This window comes from Equus przewalskii, chromosome 1 (genome assembly GCF_037783145.1).
Source record: "Equus przewalskii isolate Varuska chromosome 1, EquPr2, whole genome shotgun sequence".
Taxonomy (NCBI): Eukaryota; Metazoa; Chordata; class Mammalia; order Perissodactyla; family Equidae; genus Equus; species Equus przewalskii.
This window is the reverse complement of record NC_091831.1, coordinates 38,896,967-38,920,013: the sequence shown is the minus strand read 5'-3', so window position 1 is coordinate 38,920,013 and position 23,047 is coordinate 38,896,967. Positions and strand designations below refer to the sequence as shown.

General features: G+C 40.7%; 2 protein-coding genes across 4 annotated transcripts in view; one reads left to right on the top strand and one right to left on the bottom strand.

Moving 5' to 3' along the window:
- LIPA (lipase A, lysosomal acid type) overlaps nt 1-2,296 on the bottom strand; it is a 277,547-nt gene extending 275,251 nt beyond the window's left edge. Inside the window, exon 1 of one of the 3 annotated variants that reach the window (XM_070561856.1) lies at nt 2,208-2,296. The gene's annotated coding sequence lies outside the window, so the exon portion shown is untranslated. The remainder of the gene's footprint in view (nt 1-2,207) is intronic. The other 2 variants (XM_070561889.1, XM_070561974.1) reach the window with 2 other exon arrangements.
- IFIT5 (interferon induced protein with tetratricopeptide repeats 5) lies at nt 1,250-15,969 on the top strand. The gene is made up of 2 exons (XM_008541822.2): nt 1,250-2,522; nt 12,910-15,969. Exons 1-2 carry the CDS (start codon nt 2,518-2,520, stop codon nt 14,351-14,353), a joined length of 1,449 nt encoding a protein of 482 aa, XP_008540044.2. The 5' UTR covers nt 1,250-2,517; the 3' UTR covers nt 14,354-15,969.
- Nucleotides 15,970-23,047: the final 7,078 nt, after the last annotated feature.

Here is a 23,047-nt window from a genome sequence, read left to right as displayed (position 1 = left end):
GAAGAGTTATTGCTTAAGTTTCAGTTTCCCAAGCAGATTTTAGATCACTTGGCAGGTTTCACAACCTATTTCCCTTGTTCTCTAGTTGCTCTGTTTTACACGTTGAAACAAATAAATTCAAAAGACAATACACCACTGATTTTGCCAAGATTCCACCCAACCCAAAAATCTAGGAAAAAAAGACTGATACTCAAATTGCATCCAGGAACGTGAGCATGTTCAACACCCACTCAACTGTCAGGCCCTTGTTTCTTCTCAATCCTGAAAATGTATATTCCTTTAAAATTTTTATAGATGGTTTTTGCATTTCTGAATTTGAATGTCTAAACATTATAAGTAGATAAGCAGGATTTCTTTTTCCTTTGATTTTTTACCACTGATTGCTTAGCTGCTATCCATTTAAACCTTAATAAGCAAAGACAATCTATTGGCCCAGAAACAGCTAAGTGAAACGAAGGAAACAAGGAAGAGAAACGCCATCAACAAATGGGAAACTTTTTCAAACATTGCAGCTCTATTAAACTTTTCTACTTCCTTGGTAAGAAGGAAACTCTGGGTTATTTTTCTATCCCAAATAAACCATTCAGTACCTTTTCTAAAATGTGGCTTCCCACTTCGGATAAACATTACAATAGCCCAGAGGCCCACCACACTCACATTACCTCACTGACCTCATTTCTTCAGACATCCCCCGTGCTCTCCCCACTCCACACACACCACCCACACATGCCAAGTGTGCTCTGACCTCCAGGCCTTTGCACCTCCTGTTTCCCCTGCCTTGAATGCTCTTCCCTAGCCCCATATCCACAGTGCTCACTCCTTCACCCCCTTCGGATCTCTGTTCAACTGCCACATTCTCAGTGAAACCTTCTCTTACCAACATATCTATAACAGCAGAACACCCTGCACTCCAACCCTCTCTATGCTTTTTCTCCATAGCACCATCTGACATAATGGAGGGCCTGGGCCTTGCTTGCTTAGCAAAAATCCCTAGGCCCATTGCAACCATGTGCTTCTGGCTCCCTTCTGGGCAGGCAGCCCAGCTACCGGGATTTGTAACCATCTGGGCCTGGCCAGCCTGGATCCTCCCTTATCCCAGAAGAACAACATCCTGTCTTACAGGGACACAGAGACCCTCCATGTCACCTACTGTTCCTAGGAACACTGGTCCTACCAAGGACAGCCCTTTGGCAAGCATGCAGCCTTTGTTCCTCTGCCTACTTAAGCAAGCTTCTCTTAGGGGGCGGACGTAGGTATTCGTATACTTCCGTCCAGCTGGCCGCCAATGGACACCCTCCCTCTAAGTAAAGCCAATAAACCTACATGTCTCGTTGGCATTCTCGAATTAAAAAATAAAGTCAGCAGTGTTCAGACTAGTGGCCACAGAATGAGACTGTACATCGTTGTCCATTTACAAAGCAAAGTCAACGGAATGATATAAAAGTGATAACTGGTGCCTTTTTAAGTTTTTCTCAAAGTTTGAGAATTATCTTGTCTCTCTCTGCATATCCAGGAGCCAGACGCAGAAGACAGTGAGGAGGCAGGGCTTGTCCCTTGTCTGTTTTATTCATTGCTGTATTGACAGTGCCTTGAACAATGTCTGGCTCTTAGCAGTCGCTTAATAAATTTGTTGAATGAATGAATGATTGAATTCGAAGGGGACAAAACTTTAGTGTATTTAGCACTTTCTGCTTAGATTCCCAATACCACCCCTTCTTTATTAGGACCTTATTACAGGAAGCATGGTTGACAAGGGCACGGAAGGCAACCGCTCTCATAGGATTGTGGGTGAGGGTGTATAAATCTCTTTGCAAAGCTATTCAGCAATAGCTAGGGAACTATAAAATATATATATACATTTGACCCCCAAATTTCTCTATAATTACACAACGGAAATAATGGCACAGGTGCACCACCTGTGTTGTCTGTTGAGACAAGAATGGGAGCAGGGACTTCCGTTTCAGCTCAGGGTACATAAAGATGGAAAGAGCATCGCTGCCACCCTCATAACACAAATCACGCTGAACAATCTCCTGTCACGTTCTTCAAAACAAAAATAACTCAATAGAGAACCTCCGCGAGACAGATGAGAACCAAGACCAAAGTCCCCAGGTTCAAAGTCCCCGGCTTCAAACTCCGCACTCAACGACCCCGGGCTCCCAAGACGTCTCCCTTCAGCTCCTCAGACCGGCCAGGGGCCCCCTCACCTCTTGCAGAAGTTTCGTTTCCCGCAGCTGGACGCCGCCCAGTCGCGGATCAGATTCACTTTCCAGTTACCCTTTCCGCCTCGGTCCCGCCTTCAAGAAGACCAACCCCCCCCCCCCCCGCACCGATAGAAAAGGGCAGCCGCAGCGCGGGAGCACACGCCCGTGCCCACGGACACGCCCGCGCCCACGGACACACCCGCGCCCACGCACACGGACGCGCTCGGGCGCGCGCCGCCGCTTGTCAGCTCGTGCTCCCGGTCCTGAGGAGAAAGCCCGAGGGGCTGCGGCTTCCCTCGCCGACCCCGCCGCCATGAGGTAAGGGCTCTTCCCCGCTCCTCCCAACTCTGCCTAGGCCTTTATTCACACCGGTGTTTCTCCTTGTCCCGTTTTCAGCGCAGCGCTGCGGCCCTTTGAGGGGCCAAGCCCCTCCCGCCCCGCAGCCGGGCGTCTGGACTCCCGGGCGTCTGAAGTCGGGCCTAACGGGGAGGGGGGCCGAGGCACGCGCCCGGGGAGGCCTGTCTCCCGGCGGCTCCGTGCGGTCGCCCGGGTGCTGCCCGAGATTGTTCGCGGCCGCCCCGGGGGCCGTGCGGCGGCGTGTCCGCGGCGCGGATCCTCTTAGGGCCGTGGCCGTCCCCTCCTTCCCAGGGCTGCAGCTGCCGTTCCCTCAGTGTGTGCAGACGCGGTTTGGCCGCAGCCCTCCAGGCGGCGCATCGTCTGCTGCTGCCATTTTGCCTGATTTCTGGGTCTGAGTTCCTCCCTCCCCGGGAGCTACCTTTGTTCGCTACAGGGTCTTACTGCTCCGCCCGATCCGCTCTTCTATGATGATTTCTTCCCCGTCCCCTTCACTAGTGCATGCTGGTGGGGTCCTTTTCGTCCCCGTTTTGTGTCCTGTCCCCGGGGCTAGCACCCTGCCCTGCATGTGGTCACTGAACCATCCGCATTTCAGAAGTTGAAGACTGAGAGGTTAAGATCTTGGGCGCCTGAGGCAGATAGTCCTTTGTTCTGAATGCTGACTCTGCACAACTTCTAGTTGGGTGACCCAAAGCAAAGTTTCCTAAACTCGGTGAGTCTGTTTCTTAGATGTTATAAAACTTAATGGCAGCCATCTCTTAGGACTGTGGAAAGGGTTAATTGCTTAGCACATGCTATTTGCATATCTTGACTATTATTGTAAGTAAAGAAGAAAATAAGTGCCTCACTTCGAACATTTGTAAGAAGGGAGGGAGGTATCAGGAAGGAGACTGGAGAAACAGGAAAAACGGGGTGCACAGTATCTATATGCAAGATGGGGTGGAAGAGGGATGAACCCCATTGGGGACTGTCTCCCAGGAACAGTGAAAGAATGCTCCTTCCAGGCAAAACTCCAGAATTACCTGAAGATAAATACCCCTTCAGACACAATGGTCGATCTCCGCCAGCCTCCCCCGGAGACAAAGTTTACAACTTAAGTGAACAAAGTTTAAAAAAGGAAAACTCATGGCATCCAGTTGTGCAGAGATTCCACAGAGTCTGGGCAAAGCAGTTGAGTCTGAAAATCCCTTTGAGATCTCAGACCACATTCAGAATGCCTGAGGCAGCCCTACTCATTGTCCTTGGGCTGAGCTGATAGAAACCTTCCAGACAGAAGCAGGTGTTCATTTTACTCTCTGGATGGGCATGGGGCTGCTAAGCCCATATTGTCATGGATCTGGGCAGGCTGTTAAGCTCATGGCATGTCGTGCCTAGGATTTTGGTACAGTTACCCCAGAGAAAGGAACAACTACCAAGGGACGGTCTTGCCAGGTTTCCTAATCAGGATTGTATGGAACAGTCCAAAACCTATTTTCTTCTTTTTTCTTTTTAAGGATTGGCACCTGGGCTAACAACTGTTGCCAATCTTTTTTTTTTTTTCTGCTTTATCTCCCCAAACCCCCACCGTACACAGTTGTATATCTTAGTTGCAGGTCGTTCTAGTTGTGGGATGTGGGATGCCGCCTCAACGTGGCCTGACGAGCGATGCCATGTCCACACCCAGGATCCGAACCCTGGGCCTTGGCAGCGGAGCGCGTGAACTTAACCACTCGGCCACGGAGCCGGCCCCCAAAACCTATTTTCAAAATCCAAACATGAAGTCAGACACAGAGCATGCCAAGATAGAAAGACAAGTGGGATAGGGCAGAGTGAAGTGGGAGAAAGTTTAGAGCTTCTGTCTTTATTAGCAGAAGGGAAGAACTAACAGAAATTCCCTCATCTGGCATTTAGGTGCTTTTTATGCTAGACTTATGCCTCTGGGCTGGACATGCCAGAAGTTGCCAATATGGAACTGCATTCATTCATTCATTCAACAAATATTTATTTATTGAGCTTCTACCATATGCCTAGGATAATAGATGCTGGGGACACAGAGGTGAAAAAATAAAATCAAAACAAGGTCCCTATTCTCATGGGGCTTACATTTAAATGGGGAAATAGACAAACAGTAGATAAGTGAGTAAAGAATCAACATAATTCAGAAAGTGATAAGTGCTATAAGGAAAATAAAATAGTGTAATGGGCTAAGACAGTGATGTAGAATGCAGGGGGCTATCTTAGATAGCTCTGCCACAGGCAGCCTCTTAGGTAGGGAATATTTAAGCTGAACTTACAGGAAAGAGCTAGTCATGCAAAAATTTAGGAGCAGAGCAATGTGAGTAAACATAACAGGCGTAAAAGTCCTTGAACTTGATATGTTCAAGATAGGAAGAAGGTCAGTATGTCTAAAGCACAGTAAGTGAAGAGAGTAGTAGGAGAGAAGGTTGGACAGACAGATGAGGCCAGCTCCTTTAGGGACTTGTAGGACATGGCAAGGGCTGGATTAATATCTAGGGATGTTGGGAAGTCATTGGGAGATTTTAAGCCAGGGTACGGGCATAATCTGGTTTACATTTTCAAAAGTCTACTGGTACTATGTGGGAACCAAAAGTGGAAGCAGGGAGACCAGATTTTTCCGCAGCTCAAAGGGAAGGTAATTGTGTTTTAGACTAGGAAATTAGCAGTGGAAATGGAGAAAAGTGGATGGATTTGAGATGCATCTGGGTGGTAGAATTAAGAGGACTTCCTATTGGATTGAATGAGGAGTTGAGAGAAGAGGAGCAATCAAAGATTACTCCTAGGTTATTTGGCCTTGGAACTAAGAGGTGCCAAACAAGGTGGGGAAGACTGAGGGAGGAACATGCTCAAGGAGCCCAGATTTCTGTATTGGATATGTTTATTTGAGTTGCTAGTTGAACTTGTAATTGAAGATGTGAATTGAAGATTAGGTAAGTCTGGAATTCAGGGGAGAGATCAGAGTTAGAGGAAATACATTGGAAGATCATCAGCATATACATCAGAAAGTCTTTAATTGGATTGTTGGGAAAAAAATATTTTAATTCCCTTAATAATGATGATAATTATGTCTGTGATAACTAAGATTCTTGCTTTTCCTTTGGTTCACTTCTAATACATTTTTGGCTAGCTCTTTCGTTTTGTTTGAGAGAATCATTAATCATCCTTAAAGAATAATTCTCGAGCCAGCCCTGATGGCCTAGTGGTTAAAGTTCGGCACTCTTATTGCTTGGTGGCCTAAGTTTGGTTCCTGGTCAGGCAACCACATCAGTCATCTGTCAGCAGCCATGCTGTGGCAGCGGCTCACATAGAACAACTAGAAGGACCTACAACTAGAATATACAACTATGTAATGGGGCTTTGGGGAGGGAAGAAAAAGAAAGAAATCTCTCTGCCACTCCCTGTCTGAAATACTCTGCACAGCAAATCCTGGTAAGAAGTAGCACCATCTCAAAACAACTCCAACAGTTCGGAACGTTGTGACTTTAGATTGAGGACTCATATTTGAAACCATTGTTTTCTTATCCTGAGACTTTTAAATATCCGGTATGTCTTTTCTAAGGGGCAATCGCACAGACCTTTTACGTACTCTCTAAGCTGCTCTAAAATCTCTTCTTGTTTTCTTTTTAGGTCCTCCTGAGGCAAAGTGAATTTTACATACGTTAGATATATCTTATATTTTAAAGTAAACTATTCTAAAAAATGACCCCAAATTTTTATGTTAAAGAGGTAGTATAGCATTATGGTTGAAAGGCATTAGCTTTTCAGTCAGGCAGAACTAGGTTTGAATCTTGGCCCAGTCACTTTATATCTGTAATCTTTTTTTTTTTAATATTTTCTTTTTCCTTTTTCTCCTCAAAGCCCCCTGGTACATAGTTGTATATTTTTAGTTGTGGGTCCTTCTAGTTGTGGCATATGGGATGCCACCTGAGCATGGCTTGATCAGCCATGCCATGTCCACGCCCAGGATCTGAACTGGTGAAACCCTGGGCTGCCGAAGTGGAGCACGTGAACTTAACCACTCAGCCATGGGGCCAGCCCCTATAGCTCTGTAATTTTGAATGTGTAATTTAAACTCTCTGGGACCAGCCTGGTGGCGCAGCAGTTCAGTGCGCATGTTCTGCTTTGGCGGCCCAGGATTCGCCAGTTCGGATCCCAGGTGCGAACATGGCACCGCTTGGCAAGCCATGCTGTGGTAGGCATCCCACATATAAAGTAGAGGAAGATGGGCACAGATGTGAGCTCAGGGCCACTCTTCCTCAGCAAAAGAGGAGGATTGGCAGCTGATGTTAGCTTAGGGCTAATCTTCCTCAAAAAACAAAACAAAAAAACTCTCTGTCTCCCAGTCCTCATCCATAAAATTGTGAAAATAATAAGAGATTGTTATAAAAATTAAATGTAATTTGTATAACGTGCTTGGCACACTGCCTGGCATATAGTAAACTATTACTGAATGGTAGTTTTGGTTATTTCTTTTGAGTACTCATCTGATTCTAGATAGTGTATTATAAATAGTGTAAGCTGAATCTGCAGGAAGCCCAGGTCACATGCCTAAAGTTGGTTTTTCAAAAACATCCTTCTTTGCCATTTAATTTAGCTCTTGACCTTGAATAAAATAGCAAAAATTTCAAGTTAAAGGAGAACTCTAACCTGTTGGGCTTGAGGCCTTTTTATCCATTAAGCCCTATAGGCCCAGTGTCTCCAGCTATCCTGTCCCATCCAGTAGCCACTAGACTATGTGCTATTTAAATTAATTAAAAGTAAATAAAATTAAAAATTCAGTTCCTTAGTATGAGCCACATTTAAAGTGATCAGTGGCCACATGTAGCTAATGTCTGCCATTTTGTACAGCACAGATAAGAGCATTTCCATCATGGCAGGAAGTTCTTTTGGAAATCTTAGGTCTAGAACCTATAGTCATTAAAATGTAGGATCTGTATATATGTGTGTATATGTATATACACAGAAAGAGAATAAATTTGAAAAAATTATAAAATTGAAATCATAAGCTGACTCAAATTTCTACTAAATATGTCAAGTCAACTATGAATGTTTAAATTTAGTGTTCATAAAATTTGGAAAACATTTCATAGAGTAGTGTATTTGATTATAAATATTAAATGGTTTTATTTTTCCAATGACTACTACTAATTGTGCAAATAATCCAGTTCTCTAACTCTTCTATCACTTTTGGCTATTAGGATAGCCTCTTTCCAGTTGTTAAAGACTCAGTCCAATTCCTCAATCTCATGTTTGATTGAAAGCACTTTTCTCCTCCTTCCCAAACCCCAGCAAATATTGATATAAGTGCTATGAAGAACAGGAAAATACGATAGACTAGACTTTAGGATGACTGGCAAGGTGGGGGTGCAGCTTTAGCTAAGGTGGTCAGGGGTAGGCCTCTGTGAAGAGCTGACATTTGAGCCAAGACCAGAATTAGGAGAATAAGTAAGCCCTTGAACTCTCTTAGGGAGAGTTCACAGAGGCAATAAAAAGGAGGTACAGGTGCCCTGAGGTAGGAACATACTTGGCATGAGAAATAAGAAATAATAAAATTCTTTTAAAATCCTGTATGGCTGGAGTGCAGTGAGTGAGAAGAAAGTGGTACAAAATTAGGCTAGAGAAGTAGATGTGGGCCAAATGCTGAAGGGCATAGCAACCATGGTTAGGAGTTTGAGGCTGGAGATAAAGATTTGAGCATTAACAGTGGATAGCTTTACTTTGCTTCATATTCCATCTTTCTTGCAATTTCCCTCTTTCTCTCCCACAAGCATCATTTTCTCCCTTAATATTGGACCCTTTCCCTTGGCATATCACTAAGTCATTAAAAATATCATAATTAAATTTTTTTTGACAATTCCTCCAGCCTCCCTCCAGCTGTAGCACTATTTCTCTACTCCCTTCATAGTAATATTCCATGAAAGAGTGGCCTGTATTCCCGATATCCACTTCTTTACCTCTCATTATTCCCTCAACTTTGTCCAGTAATATGTTCATCCCTACCATTCTATTAAAACACTTATCAAGGTCCCCCACACGTTTACTCCTGCCAGAAAAAAGTGATATATCATTCTCTGTCCATATTTTCTCAACCTCTTAGAACCATTTTACACATTGAATATCCATCTTTCTTTCTTGAAGTAAACATTTTCTTCCTTAGGCTTTCATGACACCAGGTTTCTCAATTCTCCTGCTCCCTCACTGATTGTTCTTTCTTGGCCTCCTTTCCTGTCCTTCTACTCTGCCTCACAGCAGAGTCTTACATGTCTTACAGCATAGTGTAACTATGTCTTACAGCATAGTTTTTGACCTTCTCCCTGTGTGCTCACTCCGAAAGTAATTTCCTCTAGATCTCCGGGTTTTAAAGTTCATCTCATGCTGATGACTCCCAGTTTTGTATCCTTAGTTCTAATGTCATGCTTCCTCATCTCCAGGATTTTCTTCATTAATATCCAACTTCATACTTGTCATCTTCACTTGAATGTCTAATAGAAATCTCAAATTTAACATTTCAAAATAGTTCTCTTGATATATCCACTTACTTCCTGAAGTCAAAAGCATAGGAATTATTCTTGATTCCCTCTTTCACTCATGGTCCTCCCCACACCCAATTCATCAGAAAGACATGTCAGCTCTGCCTCCAAAGTATAACCATCCAGTCCTCACTAGCCCTTGACTACAACCCAAGTGTAAGCTTGCATCATCTCTCCCTGGATTCCATCAAGAGCTGCTTTCATGCCTCTTTCAGGGACATTAGCTCGCCCAAGCTATTTAAATTTTAGTTACCTCCCAGACCCCTTGCCAGCCTCCCATTCCCCTCTCCTGCTTTATTTTTCTCCTTAGCACTTATTATCATCTTACACACTGTATACTTTCATTTATTCTTTGGTCTTTTTATGGCATACTCCACCCCTGTATTAGAATGTAAGCTACATGAAGTCAGCATTTTTTCTTCTGTTTTGTTCATTGCTGTATCCCCAATACTTAGAACAGTGCCCTGCACATAGTAGGCTCTTAATAAATATTTGTTGAATATAGCTTCCCCACTAGTTTCCCAACTTCCTCTGTCATCCTTTCTCCACAGAACAGCCAGAGAAATTTTTTTAAACCTAGCTCAATCATGATCCCTACTTAAAAATCTCACTCCAGTGGTTTCCCTTTGCAATTAGACTAAAATTTATATTCCAAGACCTGCATCATCTAGCCCTGCCTACTACTACACCTCATCTCCTTTTGTTTACTAAGCTTCAGCCACACTTTTCTTTCTTCTGTCCTCTGAACTCTCCAAGTTTGTTCCCACATCAGGCCTTTGTGCTCACTGATGGTTCAGCCGAAACCAGGGTTTCTAAACCTCAGCATTATTGGTATTTTAGGCTGGATAATTCTTTGTTGTTGGGGCTGACCTGTGCATTGTAGGACATTTAGCAGCATCTTGTTTTGACCCAGTTAGATGCTAGTAGCATTCCTCCAGTGGTGACAGCCACATTGTCTCCAGACATTACCAGATGTCCTCTTGCTGGGCAAAACTACCCTGGTGGAGAACCACTGATCTAGACTGTTCTGCTCTCAGGTCTTTCATGAGTGCCTCCTTTTTATTATTGAGATCTTCCTGCAATTGCCCCTTTCTACAAGGGCTTTTCCTTGTCAAGCATAACTAAAGTACTCTCCCACTCCCACCGTTTAATCCCATTACTCTGGTTCTTTTTTCTTCTTAACACTTATTACTGTCTGGAATTATGTTGTCCATTGATTTGTTTACATGTTTATTTTCTGTCCACTCCGTTTGTTCCCTCTCCCAGAGTGGAATTACCATGAAAAAAGGGCCCCTTTCTATCTTTTTACTATTCTATCCACTACAACTAGAAAATTGCCTGGCAAGTATGAGTGAGGTGATCCATAAAGCTTGATAGAAATATTACTATAGTTCCCATAAACATTTATACAAATATATATTGTACAAACAGGGAGTAGGGTTCTTTGTGGAGCAAAAAGGGAAATGCACATACACATAGGACACTGTTCATCTCATAATTAGAGCATTTCCCTCTTGGAGAGAAGCCTTAAGTAATTTTTTCTGTACATTTATTGTGACCTTTAATTATGGCCAATAAGACTAAATAGACTAAAAAGTCTTTCCTGACTGCCTCACCACCACCATCAGCAAAACAAACAAAACTGGGTCTATTATTAGGACTTTGTCAGTTGCAGACAGTACAAACCCAATTCAAACTGGTTAAGCAAAAAGAGAAAGAGAGATTATTTGCTTAAAAAAATAGAAGTCCCGTGATGGACAGGGTGATCCAGGCAAGACTAGATATAGATATTTAGTTGGTATCATGAGCAGTCTGTCTTTCTTCCTGTCTAAGCTCTGCTTTCTCTGCGTTTGGTTCTTTCTCAGGAAGGTTATCCCCAAAGATAACCACCAGCAACTCCAAACATATATTCTACCAGCTTAAAATTTTTGGAGGGAAGAGAAATAGCTTAACCAAAGTCCCATTTCAGCAAAATCATATTTTAATTGGACTATCTATGAACAGATGACTAGGATCGGGGAATGGCTGGAATATCTTATGCCTTCCCACAGACTGGAGTGAAGGGTGGACAGCCTGTCTCAAAACACATGGACTGAGAGTAGGGGGAGAGATTGTTCCACAAAAGAAAACTGAAAGAAGGGATCCTCATCAAGTAAAAGCCACCGATGTCCACGACACTGGACTAGGTCCCCTTCCTGGGTCACTTCCATGTTTACTTATAATATAGGCTCTGTATAAGCAAGGCCGTGTCTTGTTCACATTCACATCCCCAGGGTTATTCAGAAGATCTTGCACATAAAAGGCTCTCAGTAATGAATGAATAAATATTTCTTATTCCTTCCTTCCCCCTTCATCTTCCTAATTTGAGACAGTGTTTCCAGTGGGCCTTGCAGTGATTACACTATGCCTCACACAAAGGGAGCTCAACAACTATTTCTTGATTGAAATGAATAGCAAGGGCAATGATAAGTAAGCGTTAGCCTTTATTGTTGCCCACAAGCCCAGAGGTCAGAAGGATGTGGCACTTACATCAAAACCTAGGTTCCTTTTGCCTTTTCCTCATCTTTATATAAATCTGTTACTCTCCTTTTATCTATCTCAAACTTATGCTTCTCCCTATCTCTTGGTATACCTGTTCTTGTCTGTTCCTGTGCCTTTTCTCTCTGTGGGGTTTCCTTCCTTCCCCCCTCCCTCTCTTCCTCTCTTCTCTGCAAAATGATGTTCCTGTGGCTTATCTGTCTTCTGCAGTGTCTTCTTCTCTTATTTCTCACCTTCTCTTCCTTCTCTTCTTCCCTCCTTTCTCTACTTTTAATACAATAATGGAATTTTTATATTAATTATTGACTATATATTTATTATTATTAATTTTCAAGGCTAGCAAGTAAAACATTTTAAATTCCCCTCTTCAAAAATAGGTGGTCCTTGTGGATTAGTGAGTGCTAAAAGGAAATAGATACCCTGTAACATAGAAAACCCTGTCATCTTTCCAGAATTTGTTATGCAATAAATAATGAGAATTTAATGAAATATTTCTAGGACATAATTATACACAGAGAAAACTGGTATAAAGTTATAGGAACCTACTGCTTTAACTGTAAGTAAGATCAAATAAAAGATAAAATTGGTTTTAAGCAAAGGACAATATTTAAGGTTTAAACATTATTTCCTTTATTTCTTGAAAATTAAAAAGAATTTTATCTTTTATTTTTATAATTTTTAAAAAGTATTTTATTGAGGTCGTATTCTGTAATTTCATTATGTAATTTCACGTGTACATTACTATATATTAGTTTCTATAGAGACTGCATTGTGCTTGCCACCAATAGTCTAGTTTTTATCCATCACCATACATAGGTGCACCTTTACCCCTTTCGCCCACCTTGCCATCTCCTTTCCTCTGGTAACCACTAATCTGTTCTCTTTATCCATGTGTTTATTTATCATCCACATATGAGTGAAATCATACAGTGTTTGTCTTTCTCTAGCTTATTTCCCTCAACATAATACCCTCAAGGTCCATCCATGTTGTTGCAAATGGGACGATTTGGCCCTTTTTCATGGCTGAGTAGTATTCCATTTTGTGTGAGAGTGTGTGTGTAACACATCTTCTTTATCCATTCATCAGTTGATGGGCACTTGGGTTGCTTTCACATCTTGGCTATTGTGAATAATGCTGCAGTGAACATAAGGTTGCATAAATCTCTCTGTATTGTTGATTTCAAGTGCTTTGGATAAATACCCAGTAGTAGGACAGCTAGCTGGATCGTCTAGTATTTCTATTTTTAATTTTTTGAGAAATCTAAAAAGGATTTTATCTTTGACAGTGAAATTCCTGAGGATGCCTTGAAGGCCATTCTGTTGGAGTTGGAATGTCACTTTACGTGGAATTTACTTAAAGAAGACATTGATCTCTGTGAGGTGGAAGACACAATTGGGCAACAGCTTGAATTTCTTACCACAAAATCCAGACTTACTCTTTATAACCTATTGGCGTATGTGAAACACCTGAAAGGCCAAAATAAAGATGCCCTAGAGTGCTTGGAACAAGCAGAAGAAATAATCCAGCGTGAACACTCAGACAAAGAAGAAGTACGAAGTCTGGTCACTTGGGGAAACTATGCCTGGGTGTATTATCACATGGACCAGCTTAAAGAAGCTCAAACGTATATAGACAAGGTAGGGAATGTCTGCAAGAAATTGTCCAGTCCTTCCCACTACAAGTTGGAGTGTCCTGAGATTGACTGTGAGAAAGGGTGGGCACTCTTGAAATTTGGAGGAAAGTATCACCAGAAGGCTAAAATGGCTTTTGAGAAGGCTCTGGAAGCGGAACCTGACAATCCAGAATTTAACATCGGCTATGCCATCACAGTGTATCGGCTGGATGATTCTGACAGAGAAGGGTCTATAAAGAGCTTTTCTCTGGGGCCTCTGAGGAAGGCTGTTACCCTGAACCCAGATAACACCTACATTAAGGTTTTTCTGGCACTGAAGCTTCAAGATGTTCATGCAGAAGCTGAAGGGGAAAAGTATATTGAAGAAATCCTGGACCAAATATCATCCCAACCATATGTCCTTCGTTATGCAGCCAAATTCTACAGGAGGAAAAATTCCTGGGACAGAGCTCTTGAACTTTTGAGAAAGGCCTTGGAGGTGACACCAACCTCTTCTTTCCTGCATCACCAAATGGGACTTTGCTATAGGGCACAAATGATCCAGATCAAGAAGGCCACTCGCAACAGACCTAAAGGAAAGGATAAACTGAAAGTTGATGAGCTGATTACATCTGCCATATTTCATTTCAAAGCAGCTGTGGAGCGAGACTCTATGTTTGCATTTGCCTACACAGACCTGGCCAACATGTATGCTGAGGGAGGCCAGTATAACAATGCTGAAGAGGTTTTCCAGAAAGCCCTTCGTCTGGAGAACATAACTGATGATCACAAACATCAGATCCACTACCACTATGGCCGCTTTCAGGAATTTCACCGTAAATCAGAAAATACTGCCATCCACCATTATTTAGAAGCCTTAAAGGTCAAAGACAGGTCATCCCTGCGCACCAAACTGACAAGTGCTCTGAAGAAATTGGCTACCAAGAGACTTGGTCACAATGCTTCAGATGTGCAGAGTTTAAGTGCCCTAGGGTTTGTTTACAAGCTGGAGGGAGAAAAGAGGCAAGCTGCTGAGTACTATGAGAGGGCCCAAAAGATAGATCCAGAAAATGAAGAATTCCTTACTGCTCTCTGTGAGCTTCGACTTTCCATTTAAATGCATACTCTAGGAAATTAGTTCTAAGCTTTTCTCTTCCTTTTGGGTTCTTATATTTTTGTTTATTGATTTAATCCGTTGTGCATTACAGAACCAATTTTTATTCAATGGTCATTGTGTACCAGGCATCATGCTACATACTTCATATACATTATGATGACTCTTTTGCTGTTTTATATTTTATTTAATTAAAATACTGTAATCCATTGAGAAACAGCAGCCTTCTAGCTGTTGAAATTTTTAAAAATATTGTGGCCGTTATGACTTTATACCCTTTTATCTCTGCTATTTATAATAATTTTCTGATTAAATTTTGTCAGATTTCACATATTACTCATTTATGCAGTGAGTATAATCCTGCATAAACCTTTGAGCCTAGGTCAGGAGCACTCTTTCAGAAATACACAATTATATTAGTTAAGCTCTTAACTATGCAGCTTGCAAAAGATGGAACCTTCCAGTTACAGACGTTCTGACTTTGATGAGGATATTTAACCATCAACCTGATGGTCACCTAAAGAATCCTCTTTGTTGAAAGAAAAAAGTTGATAAAAATAAATAAGTTTGTCATTTCTGATGAGTTCAATAAAAGGAGATGAACTAGAGCATGAGAAAAAAGATTTCCTCAAATACAGAGCTTTAGGGCCCCAGGAGAAATCTGAAGTATTATATCCCAAAATGTTCATTAAGTAGCTAGAAATAGTTCTGAGGAAAAAAATGAATAATTAAAAATTATTAGTCTCAAGTTTCTCGGGTTCTTTTAACTAGAAGAATAAACCTAAACTGAATCTAGTTGGAATTACTTTTATTCTTTCCAATTAAAATTGCAGTATTTTTTGTTACAGTCATTGAGATAGAAAGCAAACCAATTGAGAAACTGGGAGAAATGATAAATAAAGGGGTAAAGTAGATGTCCCTAACCTATATCCCTAGATTGCCAAGATTTCAGGCATTTAGTTTGGGGTCTGAACTGGGTAGAGTTGTCATACGCACAATATCTGGCCTTTGGTTAACTGTTTGAGTATTCCAGAGTTAACTTCTTGGAAGCTTTTTCTTTTGTCTGAAGCGTTCAGATTGATATGTTTTGCTATAGATCCTGCAGGAATAGTTAAGCCTTGCTTTCAGTTTTAATATCCACCTTGAAGAGTCACTGCTTAAGGGCTCTTATCCCAGGGCACTTTTTAATTTGGGATGTTACTAAAAGCCGCTTCTGTAATGTTTCTTTGATTATAGACTACACAATTATATTTACCACCACAGCATTAATGGAAAGGTGTGCCATGTGATTTAATTCTCCATCCTGCCAGTGTGGCTCTTAAAACTACTATGCATGTATGTGTGTGTTTACTTTTTGTTACTACTTTTTCATTTTTAAAATTTATATCGTTGTAATTATTATAAAAGTAATGAATTCTTATTGTAAAATTTTAAATATACAGAAGTATATAAATTTAAAGGTGAGAGCAACCCCTCAGCCTACCCCAGTTACCCCCCTCAAAGTAAACTGTTAACAATTTGATATATATCCTTCCAGATATTTTTTCCTATGTATATGCAAACATACATATATATTGCAGTGTATCTCATGAAGTAAATTTTTTAAAATGTTTGTTTTATTTAAGTCTCTGCTTTTTTGTTTATTTTTCTCATTTCATTTGTTTGTTCAACAAGCAAGAACAGGGAAGGGAATGATCTTTACTCAACTATTTCATAAAGGACTGAAGGTAGAAGTATCAGTAGAAACATTTGTCCCATTTTGCAGCAAATATTTTCTTTTGCAGCAAGTCATTATTCTCCATTGGGAATAATGTTGTAATTAAGATTATGTTCCCAAGTAGAGACTTCGCATGCAATGAAATACAGTTATATCAAAACAAAGATACAACTATAAGCCTCTATATTTAAATATTAGATTTTAAAATCTATTAAGTGACTTTAAAGTTCACTAGATATTAAAACCTTGAGATATGAAGAAGTCAACATTCTAAGAAAGTATAAAATCAGCATATGAAAAATGTAACTGTAAAATGAACTAAAATTAATATGTTTGTAATAACTTGAAATTTGGTCAATAATTGCTCTTGCCTTCCTAAAATTTATAATTATTTAGACATAATTTCATAAACTTTGGTTTTAAAAAAGACCTCAGATTTCACCTTTGTCAATTAACCATTAAAACTGAGGTATGAATTACCTTCCTAAATGATCATTTTCATCTTCAGATAATCCTTATTCTTAGAAATTTGTTTCTTCCATTTAGCTGAAGACTTTTGACTTGAACTTTACAAATTTTGGACTGTCATTAGGAACCTCAGAGATCTAATCCCATTTAGAGGTGACATTCTGTATTAGCACTCTTGATGCAAATGGCAGAAAACCCAGCTCAAACTGACCCAAGCAAAAATGGGAATGTAATGGCTGCTATAATTTAATAGTCCAGGAGCAGCACTATTTCAGATAAACTGAAGAGATAGGTGAGTCACCAAATACGTATTGGTGGCTATTAATAGAAGTCAAGTGATGCTGAGTAGCCAAAAACCACATGTCCAGTACACATGCCTTAAAGTATTTGAACACAGTTGCCCTGTGGCCCTGAGACTGCTTTAAGCTTAACATGCCATTTTCTTTCACCCACTCCTGTAAGACATTGAAGTCTCCTCCCCATCATGGTTAATTTGAATTCTCTTCAAATGGTCTTTATCCTTTGCTAATGGTTTGTGTTCAGAGTTTAACTTAATACCTTAATACCTTAATAAAGGGAGGTTTTAGGACCGTGGTAGAATGAGCCCTTCTTTTTTCTGTGAACTATACTTCTATTAATGTAGCCAAAATCAAATTATCCACTTAGTATCTGCTTATGTGTAGGTTTTTCCACACATGCCATTTTAAGGTATGCCTTTGACATCCTATACCTGAGCATTTGGCTTTTGAAATTGTTTTACGTCACTTGGTAGCATTCAGCACTTCAATTCAGATGACCAGATCTCTTAAGTTGTCAAGGAAATATTTGTATATAAGATGCTATTCATTACAAATAACAGAACAGATAATAGAAAACCCAAGCTAAGCTGTCTTTAAAACAGTAAGAAAAGTAAGAAATCTTATTTTCAACTTGATTAAGCAACACTGAATCTTTTTAAGCAGTGTAAGATACAACCACTCTCTCTACTTTTCAGCTCTGATTTATTAATTTGGCTCCATTCAGAGAAAGCCCTGCCCTTGTGATCCTAAGATGACTGCCGCATGCACTCTATGTCATGTGAAACAGCATTTCTCCTCCCCTAACCATAGAGGAATTCCAGGTTTGCGGTCTCATAGGGTCATCTCAGGTTACATGCCCATTCTCAATTCAGTCATCATAGCCAGAGAGGAAGGTATCATGCTCATTAGTTAGGTCTGAGACACATAGCTGGCCCTGAAAGCCAGGAACGGGGACTTCCCTGGAAGCATATGGACTGCAAGGTGCAGGGGTGGAAATTATCAAGAAAATTGCTATTGGATACTGGCAGCCAAAAACACCAAGGGTATGTAGATTCAAATCAGTGCCTTCTTCCCCCACTCCATACATTTCTCTGTAGCAAGTAAAGAATTTCAGAAAGGAGCCAGAGTCATTCTTAACACTGAATCCCCAGGTAAACTTTTTGTGTTGGGATTTTGGGTGCTGTGTCTCCTCAGTCTGGTTCTCTTCTTCCTTCAGATATCTGCTTTCCTCCTCAGCTTCCTGGAGGGCAGCCTGGTAGGGTGGTGGTATATGGAAGACAGAGCAAGGGAAGAAGATATACTCGCATTGTAGCAACTACTACCAACTGTACTTGAGATAACTTCAAAAAATCGGTAGAACAGCCAGAGGCATTATGGCCTATGAACGTGTCTGAAGTACCACAGATGGCTGTGTTGACTGAAATAATGACTGGAGAAGCCGTCACCAGCTTATTCACTAGCTGCTGTGAGGTCCACAAGTCTTAACGGGACTAGTCCAAATTCAGTGTAACAAAGGTAGATGATAAACATGGGCATGGGATGATCTGGACATCAGACTAACCCAGATTACCCATGTGGTCAGCCTGCACATGTATATGTTTGTGATGGCAAAGACCCATAGAAAAACTGCTTTGCATTCACTAGATTAGGCACTTTAACATGTTACCTTATTTAGCCAGCTCAACACTGCAAATGCATAGACCTAGGCTCAGAGAAGTTGAGTAATGTTCTCAAAATCACAAGCTACTAAGGCGTTAAGTGGTAGGACTAGGATTTTAAACAGATCTGACCTAATTTACAGTGCACTCTCTGTCCACTGTATCAGTGGTTCACAAACGTAACCCTAAATCAGAATCACTGGTGAAGCTTCTTAAAAACCAAATTCCCAGGTCCCACCACAGACCTACTAAATTAGAGGCTATAGGGCTGAAGCCTAGAAAGGTATATATTTGTAGAGCACCCAAAGTCATTCTGAGGATCAGCCAGGTAAGAAAATGACTATTACAGCTTATAATACCTTTGGTGGGCTGGCCTAGTCTGATCTATATCCCATGCATTCCGTTTCTAAGTAGAAATCCTAAGGGAAACTATATATGTGTGTGATGTGGAAGCTCTGAATAAAAAGGTTAGGGGAAATAACAGAAGGAATAAGCAAGAATAGTGAAGAATCAGGTTTGAGGAGGATCTTACTTCAAAGGACAGCCTGACTCCCAACTCTGGAGCCACATCAAAACTAAAGTAGAATGAGATTAACCCAGAATTGCATTGAATCTCTTCCCAAAATTCCTCCTCATCAATTATGTGAAGAATCTCCTCAAAATCCATCAGAGTTGCCAACTAACAAAAATATTAATCTTTCTCTCTCTCTGACACATGTGTATAAACACACACACACACACAGACACACACAGACACACACACAGAGTACCTTAGCCCTTTGCACTGCGAAGTTGGATTTTCAGGTTCAACTCCCTTTCCCTCCCTTTCCCCTTCCCCGAGGCCTTTACCTGGAACCTCACTATGAACTGTAGATGGCGCCCTGCTCTTTTAACTTAAAGTACATAATAACTCCAACATTTGCCACGTAATTCAGAAAACTCTCACATTCAGGGGCCATTCAGACAGTGTGTCATAGAAAAGATCATTTGCTTCAACTAACCTGTTTTTAGAAATCAGCCGACGAGAGCTAGTTATAAACAGAACAAGTCTTTGGGAAACACAGTCTACCACAGCACTTCTCAAACTTTAACCCATATGCACATCACTTGGAAACCTTGTTAAAAGGCAGATTCTGATTATGTAGATCTCACAGAGGGCCTGAGATTCTGCACTTTAAACAGACTCCGGGTAATAATTATGTTGCTGTTCTTCTGACTACATTTTGAGTAGTAAAGTCTACAACATTGTTCCTCAAACTTGGCTGCAGTTTGGAATCACCTGAGAAGTTAAAAAAAAAAGACAATACCAATGTTTAGGTCCCACTCCAGAGACTGATGTAACTGGCATGAAATATAGCCCAGGCATTATGATGTTTAAGTTTTCCAGGTGATACTATTGTGCAGCAAAGTTTGAGAGCCACTGATCTATAATATGGAAAATATAAACAGAGAATAGTAAAGTTAATTAGGCTAATAAGCATAGGCCAGGAAATCCTAAATTCCTGGAGTACCTGATTAATATTTCAATCTCTCAGCATTTAGCCCAGTACTTGGTATGTAATAGGTCTAATAAAAGTTGCTTGAATTGAATTGCATAGAATCCTGTCCCCACCTCTGAAAGGTGGCCTTACAAATTGACTCAAAACCTCCAAAATGGGTCCAAATCCTACTAGTAACATAAACTCATCCTGTAGTCCTGATAAAGTCCAGTGACACCAGCCCCAAGTTGTTTTCCATGCCTATTAGACGAACCAAAAGCTATGCCCAAGGAAGTGGTTGTAATTGCCCTTCAGGGTAATTTGACCCTTCAGGAAGAGAGAAGTTCCTCTTTCCTAAATCTCGAAGGTCCTCCTGGAAATTATTTTGCTCAGCACTAAAGCTATGCTACCAGCCTCACAAAAGCTGAGAAAAGCCCTTTCAATGAGTGAATTCCCAGCAGGAAAACTAGCTGCAGAGTAGTAGAGCTAAGAGTTCCATAAGAACATATTTTCTGTCTTCTCTGGAGGCAGAGCTAGTCTTAGAGTTGATCATATGCTATTTGCCAGAGTTTCAAGGACAATATAAGCAGTCCCTATTCCTTACTGAATTAAGTCTAAGAGGCAGATTACCTCAGTTCAAGAAAGACTGCACAGAGCCATGAAACTTCAGGACCAGGAGGGCCCTCGGTCATAAATGCCTGCTCCAACAAACTTTATTGATAAGAAAGCTAAGTGATATGACTTAAGATTTCACAACTAATTCGTGGACTATAATTTTTTCTCCTTGCTTCTGGTTCAACAGCACTCTTCCCTATTTGACAGTTTCTACCTAAAATCAATAATATTTGTTACACCAAGTTAAACTTTAATTGACAGTTTATCTGACCATGATGTGACTCTGCTCTCTTGACATCAACCACAACACAAGTAGGCCCAACGATGGTTCTTTTGTGGAATGTGTTACTGTTGAGATTAAAGAACATGACAGAAGTATAAAACAAATTAAAATGTGGCATGCTTTTGTATAATTGGTGGATTACAAGAAATGAGAATCTATTTGGCCTTGACAATTAGAACAGTCTCCTTTGAGAAGTTCAGGGGTAATAATAATGTAACCCTAAAGTGGTGGCCATGAGAAGCGCCTCTCAGATCTTCAGCTGCAGGGATTATAATTGACTGAGGATCCCATCTGCTAACACTGACATTCATCATTGCATTTGCAGTGAGGCCATGCTTGCCAGCATGGCAGGGATACTAACTCAGGCCCTGACCTGGGAGATGCAGAACTTCTCTGATAGCAACTTGGGCTCCCCACCAGCCTTGCTTCCACCCATCTTTTGTTCCTTCTCTCTCTCCTGCACTTGGAGTCAGACCTGCATCACAGTCCTATAGCTCTCCCAGCCTCTCCCTGCTCCCCTCTATTTCTCTCACAGGTGTTTCCCTAATAAATTTCGTGAATTCAATTCTATCTTGGTGTCTGCTTTGGGAGGTCAAATTAACTCACTTAGTGAAAAAAAATCAACTAGATGATTCTAATTGGCTGTAGGGTAAATCATGTTTACATAATGCCATTTATTGCTTTTCAACTTTTTGGATCAGTAATTACGATTAAAGAACAGAAGATAAATCTTGCCAACCTTAATAAATTTGATTTGGACAACAGGGAAAAGAGGTTAGGGAAAGGTAGAGACAAAATAAACCCTCATCTTACAAAAAGGGAAATTAAAAGATATAGTTAAAACTTGATGGAATAAGAAAGTTTTAAGCATGTTATTGTAAATGATAAAATTACTTGAGAAAGTAACTAAAAATTGAGCCATAACTGTCAAAAACTGGGAGGAATTGGAAGAGGAGGAATTCTTTAAATTCAATAATTAAATCCTCACTTAACATACCAGGAAATCAACAGATAAGGTCTTCATTAAATCAAGAAATAGCATTAGAATCACATCGTAGGTAACCATTTCAGGTTGGGATAGCCTCCTCCAAAAAAACTGACCTCTCTTCCTCTTTCCCTCCTCACAGAACAACAGAGCTAGTTTATATTTAATGGCCACAACTTTTTTTCACTTTCTATACTAACATTCCTGCTCTCCTTTCCCCTACTTCTGTCCCAGGACCACAGCCTCTCATTCCTCTTCAGTTCTCTCTCTTCTTAGCCAAGGTTCTCTGATCATTGAGATTCTCCTCGTTAGCTTCCTCTTTCCCTTTGATCAAGCCCCATGCACCTCATCCCACCCCAAACAAAACTCTCACCTTCTCTGGCAGTTTCATATTTACTAAAATAAATTTCTTCATTAAGCATTTTGTTGTATTTCACTTTAAATGTAGGAAAAAACAGCAGGTATTTACTAGAAACATGCACAGAAATGCCATGTATATATTTCCATATCTGGTCTGAACCTAGGGGTCCTCTATAAGTGTGATGAACTAGAATTCTCCATATCTCATTTCATGATGGCATCTAGGCAGAGTAAGCATCAAAATAACGAAGGTGAGATGTGTAAGCTTTGAGAAAGCCATACCTCATGGGAACACAAGGTAAACTCACAGATAAACTCTGAAGAACAAGGATGGATTGATGTCACTTGGATTGAATACTGAAGACACTGAACACACTGGCGTTTCCTATCCTTCAGGAAAAGCCATTCCTCTGTGAGCTGCTTCTCTTCCTACATCAGAGGGTAGAAGGGGGTGAGGGTAAAGAAAGATGAACACTCGAGAGTTCAGAAGTGATCCTATAGATCAGTTCCATCTATACATGTCCCTAACTCTCCACAGATTGGAGCAGAGCCCTAAGAAAGAGGGAATGCTAGTTTAGCCACATCTATAGACTCTAGTGACACATGAATAATCATAGCTAACTCTTACACAGTATATAGTATATACCAGATGCTTTTCTAAGTGCATTACATGTATTAAACTTATAAAATCCTCACAAAACCCCTATAGATAAGCATTTTTATTATTTCCTTTTGTATATGAGTAAACTATAATTTAGAGAGATTAAGTAAACCCAAGGTCACATAGCTAAGAGGTGGAAAAAGGATTCAAGCCATGGATGTCTGGTTCTAGAA